This window comes from Rhea pennata, chromosome 3 (genome assembly GCF_028389875.1).
Source record: "Rhea pennata isolate bPtePen1 chromosome 3, bPtePen1.pri, whole genome shotgun sequence".
Classification (NCBI taxonomy): domain Eukaryota; kingdom Metazoa; phylum Chordata; class Aves; order Rheiformes; family Rheidae; genus Rhea; species Rhea pennata.
The window spans coordinates 128637506-128652475 of NC_084665.1; the positions used below are offsets into that span (position 1 = coordinate 128637506).

Sequence of the window (14970 nt, forward strand, 5' to 3'; positions counted from 1 at the left end):
CCCCTTGATCCTCTTATGGGTTTGGAGACCCTGATGCCCCTCCACATGCCCCCTATCGGTTTGGAGAACCCCAAGAGACCGCACCAAGGCCTTGGGGACCTCGATGCCCCCCCCCCCCAGATCCCCTGATGGGTTTGGAGATCCTGATGCCCCCTCCATGTGCCCCCCTACAGGTTTGGAGAACCCCAAGAGATCCCACCAAGGCCTTGGGGACCTGGATTGCCCCTTGACCCTCTCATGGGTTTGGAGACCCTGATGCCCCTCCACGTGCCCCCCTATAGGTTTGGAGAACCCCAACAGACTCCATCAAGGCCTTGGGGACCTCAGTGCCCTCCTAGACCCCCTTAGGGTTTGGAGACCCTGATGCCCCCTCCACGTGCCCCCCTATAGGTTTGGAGACCCCCAAGAGACCCCACCAAGGCCTTGGGGTCCTCAATGCTGTCCTAGACCCCCTTATGGGTTTGGGAACCCCAAGACAACCTCCCAAGGCCTTGGGGACCTCAGTGCCCCCCTTATACTGCCCTATGGATTTGAGGACTCCAGTGTCCCCCAAGACCCCTTTATGAGTTTGGGGACCCCAAGTGATCCCCCTCAAGGCCTTGAGACCCTAATGCCCCCCTACATCTCCTTATGAGTTTAGGGGCTGCAATTCCTCCCAGACTCCTCCTAAGGGTTTGGGGACCCCCAAGAGATCCCCAGATGCCTCCCTATGGGTTTGGAGATCCCAGAGCTTGTCCTATATCCCGCTATTGGTTTGGAGACCCCTAAGAGACCACCCAAAGGGCTTGGGGGCCCCGTGTCCTCCCCGATCCGCTATGGATTTGGGACCCCAAGAGGCCCCTCATCGAGGCCTTGGTGGAGCCTGATGTTCCTCTATACTCCCTGTGGGTTTGGGGCCCCCAATGCCCCCCAGACCTATCCTTATTGGTTTGGAGACCCCTAAGAGGCCCCCCAAAAGGCTTGGGGCCCCAATCTGTGGGTGTGGGGAACCCCAAGAGACCTCCGCTCCAAGGCCTTGGAGTCCCAATGGCTGTCTATGCTCCCTTATAGCTTTGGGGACCCTTATATCCCCACATGCCTCCCTACGGGCTTGGGGAACCCCCAAAGCCTTGGGGACTCCAACGTCCCCCCATCTCCCCAGTGCCTTTGGGGGCCCCAGTGCCCTCCCTATACCCCTCCATGGGTTTGGGCACATCCCCCTCCCCAGGCCTTGGGGACCCCCTTGCTGCCCCACGGCCTCGGGGGCCCCGCTCCCCGCTGCCCCCCACAAGCCCCGCCCCTCCCGTCAAGCCCCGCCCCTTTCGCCATACCCCCGCCCTCAGCCATGTCGCGCCCGCCCCTTTCCGACGCCGATTCGCCTGCCGCGCTGTTTTGCCGCTCGGCGGCCGCCGTAGCGGGGGGGGGGGGGCGCTTCTCGCGCGCGCGCCTCTATTCGAACGGCGGCGGCAGGTAACGGCCGCGGGGTGGGAACCGGCGTCCAGCGGGGGGGGGGGGGGGGGGGGGGGCTTCTCGCTTCCCCTTCCCCCTCCCCCCCCAGTGGGGACCCCGGCGCCCTGGCTGGGGGGGGGGGTCTCACACCCCCCCCCCAGTGGGGACCCGACGTCCTTGGGGGGCTCGCTTTGCCCTCCCTGCCGCAGGGGCCCAGGCGTCCTGGGGGGGAGGGTCTCGCCTGCCCCCCCCCCCCAGTGGGGACCCTGGCGTTCTGGAGGGGGGTCTCACTCCCCTGCCCCAGTGAGGACCACGGTGTCCTAGCTGGGGGGGGGGGGTCTTGCTTGCCCCCCCCCCCAGTGGGGATGCCGGTGTCCTGGGAGGGGCCTCACCCCCCCCCCCCGCCCCAGTAGGGACCCTGGTATCCTGGGGTGGGGGGTTCTCACCCTCCCCCCCCCAGTGGAGACCCTGGTGTCCTAGCTGGGGGGGGGGTCTTGCTTGCCCCCCCCCCAGTGGGGATGCCGGTGTCCTGGGAGGGGCCTCACCCCCCCCCCCGCCCCAGTGGGGACCCTGGTATCCTGGGGTGGGGTGTTCTCACCCCCCCCCCCCAGTGGGGACCCTGGCATCCTGGGGTGGGGGGTTCTCACCCCCCCCCCAGTGGGGACCCTGGTGTCCTAGCTGGAGGGGGGAGGGTGTTGCTTGCCCCCCCCCCCCCAGTGGGGATGCTGGTGTTCTGGGAGGGGTCTCGCTTTCCCACCCTCCCCAGTGGGGACTCGGCATCCTTGGGGGGGGGGGTTCTCGCTTGTTCCCTGCCCCCCCAGTGGGGACCCTGGCGTCCTGGCGGTTCTTGCTTCCCCACTGCCCTCTAGTGGGGACCCCGGCGTCCTGGGGGTCTCGCTTCCCCCTCCCCACCTCAGGTCGAGGTATCTTGCTTCCTCCCCCCTCCCCAGCCCAGCATTCTGGAGGGGGGTGGTCTCTGGACCCCCACCGCCCAGCAGGGACCCCGGTGCCCTTTGGGGGGCTCTCTCCTGGGTCGTCTCGGACGGTTTCCTCCAGCAGCTGCGGCACCGGTCGGTGGGGCAGCACCAGCACGCGGTTCCCTGCAGCTCGGCACAAAGCGTGCGACACGTTACCACGCAGCAGCGAGTAGCTCTGCCTGTAGTAGGGACTTGCTGCCACACACCCGGCATCCTGCGCTGGGGGGCGATTTCGGGCTGGCGGGGGTGTAATTCTCTGCTCCTCTCTGCTGTAGAGCTCAGTTTGCAGCGATGGAAGCCTTCAAAGCTCAGAATAACCTGAAGAGCAAGGAGAAACCTGGTAAGTCACGTTCAGACACAAGCTCTGCGTGTTTCCCGATAGGCTTCACCGGTCTGCTCGGGCTTTTCCTCGGGCCCCGAGCTTCGCTGCGTTGGTGGCAGCGGGTGTTCACCCAGCCGGCGCTGAGCCAGTTCGGCTGGTGTTTGCTCCTGTCTGCTGGCAAACAAGCTGGATCTGAGATGAGACTCGGAAATCAAACCTCCCACAATGCTTCATGGAGATTTGTTCTGGGTGAGGCCATGTAGCGAGGGTGATGGAGACGATATCTTGGCGCATTCTGCGTTTGAGTTCCCTTCTATGAGCTGTTGGAGGAAAGGAGGTTTGGAAAGAAGCTTTTCTAAAATCTAAACTCATTCTGCACAGAGCAAAGTCAGGATGATATAGTCACAAATGTGATTTGTAATAAGAGCATCAGCTCCTAGCTACAGGGTGCAAAGGTACTGCTTTTCGATCTTTCTGCTGGTTGTGTGGTCATTTGTGGGATCGGTTTTTATTTTTTTGCCTTTTCTTTTTTTAGATGGGGCTTCTGTCACTATTCCAGCCTCTCCCTTCATGCAAAAGCTTGGATACGGCACTGGAGTGAATGTCTACTTGATGAAAAGGTAAGAGGGAAAGCAGAAATAGGATGTGGTGCTCAAGAACGGGATTTACAGTTCTCCGGGAGGAAAAGATGTCATGGGACGGAAAGTGATTCGATTCTGAAGGAAAAAAATACTGGCTTAACTGACCTGCAGGCTGCGATGGGCACAGAGTTGAGGAAGGGCCACATACGCCAAAGCAGTGCTGGAGGTGTCAGTGCTGGAAAGGGGCCCATCGTTTTGGAGCTGTTTTGGGGATAACCCCATCAGCCTCTCCCTGGACTGGAATTCAGGCATCTGGAGACGGTTCCTGGCTCTGCTTTAGTCTGTCGAGCAAGCTGCTTCCTTCCTTGCCTTAGTTTCTCCATTAAAAAGGATACAGTGTCTTTTTCTAAAACACTTAAATTCATTGAAGTGCTGTATATGGACAAAGCATCACTATGCGCCTATGCAATGTGTGTACATTGGCAGAATATAGTTTCTTTATTTTAGCAATGCAGGGTTTTTGGGGTGGTTTGGTTTTTTTGTTTGTTTTTCTTAATTCCGTGAATTATGCATCCCACCCCTACTCTCAGCCCTTGGAGAATAGCTTCTTCAATGACCTTTGAAAGCTTTAACTCTGGCACTTACAAATGAAGTGGTGCAGCACTCCCTGATTCAGGTATGTGGGACTTTCCCATGCAGATCTCCCAAAGGTTCATCTTGTTCCCCGTGGGCTGTGAAGAAAATTAACCCCAAATGCAACAAGAGCCAGCAAAACATCTATCAGAAGAGACTGAATGAAGAAGCCAAGATTTTGAAAAACCTCCAGCACCCAAACATTGTGGGTAAGTTTCCGGCACAGCCCATGGCACTCACGTTGCAATTAAAGCTGTCAGAGCTGACTCTGGAGCCAGCTGATGTGACGTGAGCACGCACAGGGAACCCATCGCTGCCTGCTTGCCCTGTTCTTAGGCTTTGGAGCAGTATACTGAGCTGCCTGCACCTTTGTCACACCCAAAGCAGCTTGTTAAACTAACCTGGCTAACTGACTGCTTAGTTCACAGACTTACCTTCATTATAGGTGTGGGCGACAAAGTCTAGGCTCTAACTGCCGATCTCTTGGCTGTCAATATTAGAAATATCTTAAGAAGCTGCTCTTGTCTGTGGTTTAATTTCTGCTCTAATCTTCTAGAAAATCTCTCAGTCAGAATAGCAACTCTGTTTGGCTTTCTCTTTATTTGCACTTTAAGATATCTAGGTGATGTCACTTCCACTATAAACACTGCATGCTACTAGGGAACTTTGCCAGTGTATGTTTTTAAAATGGAGTGTCAGGAATTTATGAGCAAAGAGAGTTTTGACCTCTTGCATAGCAAACATTTTCATTGCTTTTTGTAAAATGTGCCCTAGATCATTTACAGGATAAGACTCTTGCTGTACTGTTACGCAAGACTATCCCATTTATACTTCCGCCTGAAAAGCAATGTTTAAGGGTGGGGATAAAACACAGAGGAATAATGATTAAATGATGGTCCACATGCACATCGCTCTTACCTTGTGAAGTTGCCTCTGGGAGATAAGAGGCTTAGAGTTCCCAAATATCCCCCAGGCCTTTGTCTCACTTACCAGTTCCTTATCTCTTTAACTGGAAAAGTCAGTCTTACAGATCTTCGGCTCTTCTGCCCGTTAAAGAGCAGGTCAGCTCCTCTGCTGCCCTCCTACACTTCTCCCTCTTTTGGAAACCTCCCTGGACCTCCATTCTTTTGTCACGGGGTGCAAAGCTGACCTGGAAAGCAAAAAGGGGGGGGTGTCTGTGGGAGTTCCTGGTGGAGGGAGCTCCCTTGCTCTGGAGGGGCTTATCTTAACAAGGTTTGCAGCTTGTGCCCTCGCTCCTCGGCTGCGCGGGTCTCCACTGACGTTCCTACGGCTTCACCTGTCTGGGAGTCCACCATGTAAAACTGGCTGGAGTTAGGCGTTCATCCAGATTGCCCGTGATATGATTTTTTTTTCCTGGGGTTGCCAGCTGCAGCTGCCTGGAGAGCACCTGGGAAAGAGCCCCAAGATGTTATAGTTGTGTAGCGTTTTGGGGCTCCATGCTGGTCAGGCCTGAGGGTGCCTTGCATTTGCTGAGCCATCAGGCACGATCTCAAAATTCCCACTGAGGGACTCAGGTGCCTTCTGTGATGTGTTTGAGGGTTTCTTCATTTGCAGATTGCCATAATTAACAATGCCTCATGAATCGGTGAGACTCCTTTGTCACGTTGGTGTGCAAGCATAAGGAAGTGCTTTTTCCTGCTGATGCCCACTCCAACTCTCTAACAAATGCAGTCTTTGTCTGAAGGTTACCGTGCGTTTACCGAGGCCCACGATGGAAGCATGTGTCTTGCCATGGAGTATGGAGGAGAAAAATCTCTCAATGCCTTAATTGAAGAAAGAAATTCGGAACATTTGGGCCCTTTCCCTGCTGCTACAATTTTCAAAGTTGCCTTGAGCATGGCAAGGGGGCTGAAGGTATGTTTAGTATTAACCTTAGCTGTTCCTTCTGGAATTGTATACACTGGTGACATTGGAAAAATAAATGAATTCAGTGTATGAGAAGGCCATTTGCGGCACTCGTGTCAGCAAATGGAGAGCAGATGCTGTAAGGCTTCATATAATGCCTTGGTGGTTTTTCAAAAATTGACTTGGTCAGGTGGATCACGGCTGTACAAACTAAAGTGAAACCCAGCCGGTCTGAGCCCCAAAGCTAATGATCAAAGTAATATTAAACATATATATTAAAATTGATGAGACAGAGTGGTTGGCACTAATGTCCTGCTAACGTATTGCTGCCTTCCCTGAGGGCTAGCTGCTGTCCCTGCTTGCTAGCCCAGCAGGTGTCGGGCTGCCAGATCCCTGTTGGAATAAATCTGGCAGCACCACAGGTCGTGGGTGGTCAGAGTCTGGCCAGAGGTGCTGAGGAGGGAATAAAGAGAGGGTAGTGACATGTGTTAGCCTTCTGCTTCCCTCCTTGGATAACTGGGGAGAGACTGAGAGACAGGAGAGATTTCTTCCAGCTATGGAGGAGCTGAAGCAGGGAGCTGGAGTAGCTTGAAGGAGAGAAGCAAGAAGAGAGAAGCTTCCTTGTCCCAGTTCCTTACGTTGGTGTGAGATAAAGACCTCTGGAAAGCTAGTAGAAGCCTCCATGCGCCCTGACCAAACTCTATCTTTATTTCCCTGCTGGGTGGTCACGGGAACCTGGTCTTGGCAGTGAAAACAGTTAGACGATGCCTGCGGCTGCCAGCTGGTGCCGCTTGTGTACCTTCTCTCTGACCTGCAGCAGCAGCCATATAGGATGTTTTTGTCATGACCCACCTTATTACTGCAGGGATAAAAGGGAAAATGGTGACTTTCGCTGCAGTGAGCAGCATTATTTTGTCTAAATCACAGCACAGCCTAGAGCACTGCTCCTCTCCCAGGCCATGTTAGCGGTCAAAGCAAAGCACAGGTTTCCTGAGCCGTGGCAGTGAGTTTATTGCTGCTGAGGAGAGGCGGCTCCGAGCTCTTGAGACAAAACTAATGTGTGCTTGACCCTCAGCTGATGCCCTCTCTTCACACACAAATATTCTCTCAAATCTTTGTTGCCATGCTAGAAATGTAGGAGGCACTTCAAGCAGCCTTTTACAAAAAGGCAGCTATAAGCCTCAAACGAGGCTGAATGGAGCAATCTGTCCTGTGTAGGGTTCAAGCTTTGCTGTTAATAATAGTAGCATAAAATGCTGGGGGGTGAAGTGTCAGCTGCTATAAACCTCCTGAGCTCCCCAGACTTGCTTGCTTGTTTTGGAGATTTTTGTGGCTGTTATGTGTTGTTTTGTAGTTATTTTGTGTATATTACGGTTAAATGTTGATCCAACCTTGATTTTTAAGATATGTTAAATATCAAGAAGTTGATGCGTTGCTGTCTGCATCTCATGTTTCCTGTTTCATAGAATCATAGAATCAGTAAGGTCAGAAGGGACCTCTGGAGATCATCTAGGCCAACCCCCCTGCTCAGCAGGGTCACCTAGAGCATGGTAGACAGGGTTGCATCCAGGCGGGCCTTGAAGATCTCCAGAGAAGGAGACTCCAAAACCTCTCTGGGCAACCTGTGCCAGTGCTCCGTCACTCTCACAGGGAAGAAATTCCCCCTCAGGGTCAGGCAGAACTTCCTGTGCTTCAACTTCTGCCCACTGCCTCTTGTCCTGTCACACGGGACAACTGAAAAGAGTTTGTCCCTGTCCCCTTGACACCCTCCCTTCAGGTACTTGTACACACTGATCAGATCCCCCCTCAGTCTGCTCTTCCCCAGGCTGAACAGGCTCAGCTCTCGCAGCCGTTCCTCACAGGGCAGATGCTCCAGCCCTCTGATCATCTTCATAGCCCTACACTGGACTCTCTCCAGTAGCTCCATGTCTCTCTTGGACTGGGGAGCCCAGAACTGGACACAGGACTCGAGATGAGGCCTCCCCAGGGCTGAGGAGAGGGGCAGGATCACCTCCCTCGACCTGCTGGCAACACTCTTCCCAGTGCACCCCAGCAGACCATTGGCCTTCTTGGCCACAAGGGCACATTGCTGGCTCAAGGTCAGCCTATCATCCACCAGCACTCCCAGGACCTTCTCTGCAGAGCTGCTCTCCAGAAGGTCAGCCCCCAGCTTGTACTGGTGCCTAGGGTTATTTTTCCCTAGGTGCAGGACCCTGCACTTGCCCTTGTTGAACCTCAGGAGGTTCCTCTCTGCCCAACTCTCCAGCCTGTCCAGGTCTCTCTGAGTGGCAGCACAGCCCTCAGGTGTGTCAGCCACTCCTCCCAGCTTGGGATCATCAGCAAACTTGCTGAGGAGGCACTCTGTCCCCTCATCCAGGTCACTGATGAAGAACAACCAGGATCTGGGTCATTCTTCATCTGAACAGGATGGGACCCTGTTCTGAGCCGTGGGGGACGCCACTAGCCACAGGCCTCTAACGAGACTCCACACCACTGATGACGACCCTCTGAGCTCTGCCTTTCAGCCACTTCTCAAGCCACCTCACTGTCCACTCATTTAACCCACACTTCCTGAGCTTCTCTAGGAGGATGTTATGGGAGACAGTGCCAAAAGCCTTGCTGAAGTCAAGGGATACAATATCCACTGCTCTCCCCTCATCTACCCAGTCAGTCATTCCATCAGAGAAGGCTATCAGCTTGGTTAAGCAGGATTTCCCCTTGGTGAATCCGTGCTGGCTACTTTTGATCACGTTCTTATCCTCCATATGTCTGGAGATGACATCCAGAATGAGCTGTTCCATCACCTTTCCAGGGATGGAGGTGAGACTGACAGGCCTATAGTTGCCTGGGTCCTCCTTCTTGCCCTTCTTGAAGACTGGAGTGACACTGGCTTTCTTCCAGTCCTCAGGCACCTCTCCAGTTCTCCAGGACCTTTAAAAGACGATGGAGAGCAGCCTGGCAACATCCGCTAGCTCCCTCAGTACCCGTGGGTGCATCCCATCTGGGCACATGGATTTGTGGATGTCTGGCCTGCCCAGAAGGTCTCTAATCCTATCCTCCTCAACCAAAGGAAAGTCTTCCCTTCTCCAGACTTTCTCCTTCACGTCCAGGCTGCAGGATTCCTGAGGGCTGCCCTTAGCAGTGAAGACTGAAGCACAGAAGGCATGCAGTAATTCTGCCTTCTCTGTGTCCCTTGTCACCAGGGCCCCCGCCCCATTCAGTAGCGGGCCCACATTTTCCCTAGTCCTCCTCTTGCTGCTGATGCCTTTGAAGAAGCCCTTCCTGTTGTCCTTGACATCCCTTGCCAGACTCAATTCCAGCTGGGCCTTAGCCTCCCTCGCAGCATCTCTACATACTCTGACTGCATTCCTGTAATTCTCCCATGTAGCCTGTCCCCTCTTCCACAGTCTGTGTATTTTCTTCTGTTTGAATTTGGCCAGGAGCTCCTTGCTCACCCATGCAGGTCTCCTGCCCCTCTTGCTGCACTTCTTATTCCTTGGGATGCACCGCTCTTGAGCTTAGAGGAAGTGATGTTTGAATATTAGCCAGCTCTCCTGGACCCGCCTTCCTTCTAGGGCCTTAACCCATGAGATTCCTCCAAGTAGGTCTCTCAAGGGCCCAAAGTCCGCTCTCCTGAAGTCCAGGGTTGCAGTCCTGCTTGTTGCCTTACTTCTTTCTGGCAGGATCCTGAACTCCACCATCTTGTGGTCACTGCAGCCAAGGCTGCCCCCAACCTTCACATCTCTAACCAGTCCCTCTCTGTTGGTAAGGACAAGGTCCAGCAGGACACCCTTCCTCGTAGGCTCCTCCACCATTTGTGACAAGAAGTTGTCATCAGTGCATTGCAGGAGCCTCCTGGACTGTTTGTGCCTTGCTGTGTTGTCCCTTCAGCAGATGTCAGGGTGGTTGAAGTCCCCCGTGAGAACCAGGGCCTGTGATGGTGAGGCTACCTCCAGCTGTCTATAGAAGGCCTCATCAACTTCCTCTTGCTGGTCAGGTGGCCCATAGTAGACACCCACAGCAGTGTCCCCCATGCTAGCCTGCCCTTTGATCTTTACCCATAAGCTCTTGACTGCCTCCTCCCCGCCTAGGCAGAGCTCGGTGCATTCCAGTTGCTGTCGCACATAAAGAGCAATTCCACCACCTCACCTTCCTGACCTGTCTTTCCTAAAAAGCACATAGCCATCCATGACAGTGTTCCAGTCATGTGAGCCATCCCACCATGTTTCCGTGACTGCAGTGAGATCATGGCCTTGCAATCACACACAGATCTCCAGCTCCTCCTGTTTGTTCCCCATGCTGCATGCGTTGGTGTACAGGCATTTCAGAGAGGTGGTCATGCCTGCAGGTTTCCCAGGAAGGGTGTACAGGGGTCCCCCATAGCCATGTCCCAAACGCACATCCCCAGCTGCATGCACCCGTTGGAGGCCCCCCCAACCCAACTTGTGTTTTGGTGTCTACCCCGTCTGTATGACACGCCCCGTCCCCTCCTCCTACCTAGTTTAAAGCCCTCTTTACTAGGCTGGCCAACCTGTTTGCAAAGGCAAATGTGCCCTGCTTGGTGAGGTGAATTTCTTCATAGCTCAGCCTGTAGACAGGTGTTAACTGCCTCTCTCTGCCTCTTAGTATCTTCACAATGATAAGAAGCTGCTCCACGGAGATATCAAATCTTCAAATGTGGTTGTTAAAGGTGACTTTGAAGCTGTAAAGATCTGTGATGTCGGAGTGTCCCTGCCCCTGGATGAAAACATGACTGGTAGGTGAGACGTTGAGGAGGGGACCTGAGTGCTTAGTGGTTTTTAGCATTTGGCTCCATGGGTGGAGAACATCTGGACACTTATGTTCCTGATACCTTGGAGGAAAGGACTGGCTCGTGGTCTCATCTGTGCTGTTGGCACTGCGTGTGGGTGAAGGGGATCTTTGGCACAAGGCCCCTTGATCCTCCTCTGATCCCCCAGACCCGCAACGTCTGCTACCTCCAGAGCCTGAGGGCAGCCGGCCGCTGCTGCGTGACTGCCTCCGGCAGGGAGGCTGGACCCTTTCCAGCGCAAAGGGAGGTCTGTCAGCTCAGCCTCGCGCTCCTCCGCGCTCACACCTTCGCTTCCGCCGGCAGGAGTGCCATTGCTCAAGGAATACTGGATTAGGCCCTGCTGGCCGCTGTTGAGGGGATGCTCCTGCCAGAGAGTTAAGTAACTGAATCTTTCTCACAGGGTTGGAAGGAAGCACGAGCCAAATGCAAACATTATAAAGACCTCATGTAAATGAGAAGCAGATGTCTAATGGCGTCATGGCTTGGCTGTGAACAGCAGGAATGTGTTTGGGTTAATTACAATAACCCTGTTCTGTGTTGCTTTCCACGGTGCTTGGGCCTGCAACAGCCTTATCATTTATAAAGCTGCTCTATTACGTTTTTATTAGTAGCTGTTCCCTTTTATAAGGAGTGAGGGAGCTAGAGGCAATGCACCAGAGTAATCTCCCAAAGAGCAGTGTGGTTAAAGCATCAATTTCTGGGTCGATTAAACAAGAAGTCCTCTCGCTTCAGCCTGATTTTGGCTTTGCCTCCTCAAGGTCTTAAGGAGACAACATCCACCCAGCTTCGGAAAGGATGCTAGGTCATGATCCGTGTGAAGTGTTCAGGGATTTCAGTGTTTGCTTCTCCTTACGGGCGGGGCTTTTGAAGATCAGCACTGGAAGAAAGTAGTCTCTTGAACAGCTGAGATATTACTGAAAACTCAGCAATTTGCTAAGGAAAGTGGAGGGAAATGTCCTTATATTCCGGAGAGTCTTCCTATAACTGTGCTGGTTTGGCAGGAAGAGATGGAGCCAGAATGGAGCCAGGCCTGGTGCTTTCTTCTTCAGGCTGATGTTAGTGGATTGTTTGGACTCTCCCAAGGCTAAGTAAGCTCGTGGAGATGTTAAATTAAACAAACTAGCAAGAATTTGATTTGTGCTGGGGTGAAGAAAACGAAATGACTGTGTGGCCAGCAGGAGGTACTGTGGCGGTGGGGACTGATGGAGCCTGGTCTGCCTCGGAGGGCCAGGCGGGCTTTGTCACTTGTCACCTTGGCACTTTCTGAGCCACCCGGCCTGGGAAGGGAAGTGCTTCTCACCCTGAATTTGCATCCCCGGAGTGCAAAGCTGAGAAGTGGAAATGACTGTAAACCTCAGGTGGTCTCGCACCTCTTCGTTGCAGGGCTCCTTGTGGTGGGAATTAAGCCGCAGAGCACATCAGCTCTGGCCTCTCGCTTCAGCTGTTTGCTGCGCCCTGGGGCCGCGCAGCCTCAGAGGCACTCTGACATGAAATCCCCACAGTCCCTAACGTGTGTTGTGGGGACTGCACTCAGCAGCTTCTGCGGAGGAGAAGCGTGAGCTCTGCTGCGTCCGACACTGCTGCTGAGCAGAGCAAGTTGCAGGTTACAGGGAATTTGGGACTAGGTAGATGCTTAAGAATAAACAAACAGGTGCAGCTACAAAGAGGGCATGCCTGAGCAGGATAAATCCCTGGAACATCTTGACCAGCTGGTGCGGTGAGCTGTGACCACATCTTACTGTGTTTGTGAGTCCCAGCAGCTAACCAAGTAATTTGTTTCCTTCCAGTGAGTGACCCGGAGGCATGCTACATCGGCACCGAGCCCTGGAAGCCCAAGGAAGCTCTGCAAGAGGACGGCGTCATCACCGATAGGGCCGACATCTTTGCTTTTGGGCTGACTCTCTGGGAAATGATGACCCTCTCGGTGCCCCATCTCAACCTGGGAGATGAGAGTGGTGATGAAGGTTTGTCTTTATTTCTTGCTGGCCAGTTGTGCGCTGCTGAGCAACTTCTGCTCCTAGAAGTGCCTTATTTTCCTAGTGGAATTGATTTTTACAGTGCGTGTTGGTACCACCAGAATGGTCAGTCTTCCGTGTTTTCAAGCCCTCAGGCTGGCATCCATCGCGTGTGTCCGTACCGCCAGAAACCCAACAGAGTCAGGAGTCTGGAGCCACTTGTGTTGGTCTCTTCAGGGGTTCTTTGAGGAAAAGGGAGAAGCCGTAGTGAGTGCTGGGGAGCAGCCCTGCCTTTTCCTGCCCGCTGACTGTAACCCTGTGTTCTGCCTTGAACCGCAGCGCAGCTGCTGCCTTTCCCAGCCCTTTCTCGCTTCCCCACAGAAATACTCGGCTCTTCCCCGAGGACTTTCTGCAGACCGTGTGCCTGCCAGCTTCGTTCAGTGTTTTTGCAGGTGGCTGGGCTGCTTTCAAGTTTGTTTGGCTTTTTAACTCCAAAGGGCGAATTGATAAACGATCGTAACTAATCGCAGCGCAAGCCAGCATTCTTTGTAGGCGCTCCAGCTGCTCGTCAAGCAGCTGAGAGAGCTTGAAATTCAGCTGCTCATCAAATTCCCATCAGCACCGTTCCCAGCTCGGACAGTAGGCTTGAAAGATGTCCCTGAGCTATACTACTGTTCCGCCGAGAGCCAAGCAGCGTGCTCGGGCCACGCTCCGGGCCTCTGTCCTGCATGCTCCCCCTCGCCCCGTGCCATCGGGGCAGCGTAGGAGGAGCTGCACGCTGCAGCAGGGTGGTGGATGCTGTTTAGATAACGCCAAAATGATGCGGGGCTGAGCAGGGAAAGCGCTGCCGTGCCAGCCATCGGGCACGCTGGCCCGGTACCTGCAGACTGGCTCCCTCCCTAACTGGCGTCTCCGAGCAGCCAGGGAATCCCGCTCGGCTCCCGGTCTCCGTATGCGGTATCTTGGAGCAGCAGGCTTTCCTTCTCACGCCACCGATTCTGCAGTGGCGACTCGAATTTATTCTGGAGGGAGAAGCGAGGTGGGCGCAGCTTTAAAATAGCCAAGTTTTAAGTCTAAGGGGACCCGGGCAGTAGTTAGCGCTAACAGAAGGGAGTAACTCAAGCTCGGCTGTGGTGCTGAGGAGCCGACGGCTGCACTCGCGCAGCGGCCGCATCCGGCTGGACCTCTGCAAGGAAACGGCGCAGTGGGTGGAAAAACCTCCAGGAATGCGCCTGGTGCGCAGGGCTCTCACCCGTGCGCGTGGGTGACTGCTGACAGCGGCCGTTTCCGCGAGGCTCAGCAGGGCACCGCTCGGGGCGCCTCTCTGGGCTTTGGCCCGGCGCCCTGATGCTTGGTTGTTGGCGCTGGACGGCAAAGTGATTGGGGCTAGCGTAAAGCAGCAGCCTGAGCACCCGGGTGGCAGGAGCCCAGAGGCGGGTGATGGGCGGCCAGGGCGTAAAGCCGCAAGGGTCAAGGGAGCAGAGCTGAATGAAGGCCGGGAGTTGAGGTAGGTTTTGGGCAGCCCTGCGAAGTGAGGGCCCAAGTCCAGGATCCTGCTTTTGTAGCCCCCCCCCCCCCACACACACACACGAAAAAAATGGGGGGAAACTGGGGCTAAAGGTGTCTCAGAAGCCGCAGGGGGAGGCACGTGCAGCTTGCAGGCAAGTGAGCCGTGCCCTTACCAATGCATTTGAAACATTCTTTTGGCCAGATGACTCTTTCGATGAGGATGACTTTGATGAGGACGCCTACTACGCGGCTCTGGGAACCAGGCCAGCGCTGAACCTGGAGGAACTGGACCAGTCGTACCACCAAATGGTCGAGCTGTTCTCCATCTGCACCAGCGAGGAGCCCCAGAAGCGCCCCTCCGCGGCCCAGATCGTGGCAGTCCTGGAGGCGGTTCTGCCCCGGGAGTGCCTGCCCTGAGGTGCGGCCCCGGCTCCAGCGCGCCGAGGCGCCTGCAGCACTGCTGTTTCTGTGTGGGTTCCGCGCGGGCAGCTGCCCGGTGCCGTTGGGCCACGGCGGGTGCTGCCGAGTTCTGCAGGGCCCGTTTCAGGTAGAGGAGGAAGGCTGAGCCTGTAGTACGTATCCTTGTAGCATGTGAAACCTGCTCCGCGCAGAGGCCGATGTCCTTAAGAGATAACCCCGGTTTAACACTACCCTGCCAAGGACATGCCCGAGGCGACTGGGACTTGCAGTCTCCCTCCGGCCTGCACTTAGGTCCTCAGCGGCCCCCCCGCTCTCTGTGCAAAGCCCCTTAGGCAGATGCTTGCCATCGCCCCATCCCCGCTGTGAATACAGTAACGGCCCTTGTATGTTTGTCAGTTCATTACTGTTGGTCTGTTGTTTTGTGCCTGAAACTTCTAAAATAAATTTCTTTCTCCACCTCGGTGCAAAA

At 54.7% G+C, this 14970-nt stretch overlaps 1 protein-coding gene across 2 annotated transcripts; it reads left to right on the forward strand.

Moving 5' to 3' along the window:
- The first annotated feature begins 264 nt into the window (after nt 1–264).
- Nucleotides 265–14970, forward strand: PBK (PDZ binding kinase). Of its 2 annotated transcripts, XM_062573337.1 has the most exons (8): nt 265–1449; nt 2681–2745; nt 3263–3347; nt 4008–4150; nt 5647–5816; nt 10434–10563; nt 12405–12581; nt 14284–14970. In XM_062573337.1, the coding sequence occupies exons 1-8, from the start codon at nt 1037–1039 to the stop codon at nt 14496–14498; spliced, it is 1398 nt and encodes a 465-aa protein (XP_062429321.1). In that variant the 5' UTR covers nt 265–1036; the 3' UTR covers nt 14499–14970. The 2 variants fall into 2 exon arrangements, with proteins under 2 accessions (XP_062429321.1, XP_062429322.1); XM_062573338.1 differs by lacking the exons at nt 265–1449; nt 2681–2745 and adding an exon at nt 2969–3064.

Coding starts and splice junctions, on each gene's coding strand:
- PBK (XM_062573337.1), top strand. CDS start 1,037: ATGCTCCCTTATAGCTTTGGGGACCCTTATATCCCCACATGCCTCCCT. Junction 4,151..5,646: donor CCAGCACCCAAACATTGTGG/GTAAGTTTCCGG, acceptor CTTTGTCTGAAG/GTTACCGTGCGTTTACCGAG. Junction 5,817..10,433: donor GCATGGCAAGGGGGCTGAAG/GTATGTTTAGTA, acceptor TCTGCCTCTTAG/TATCTTCACAATGATAAGAA.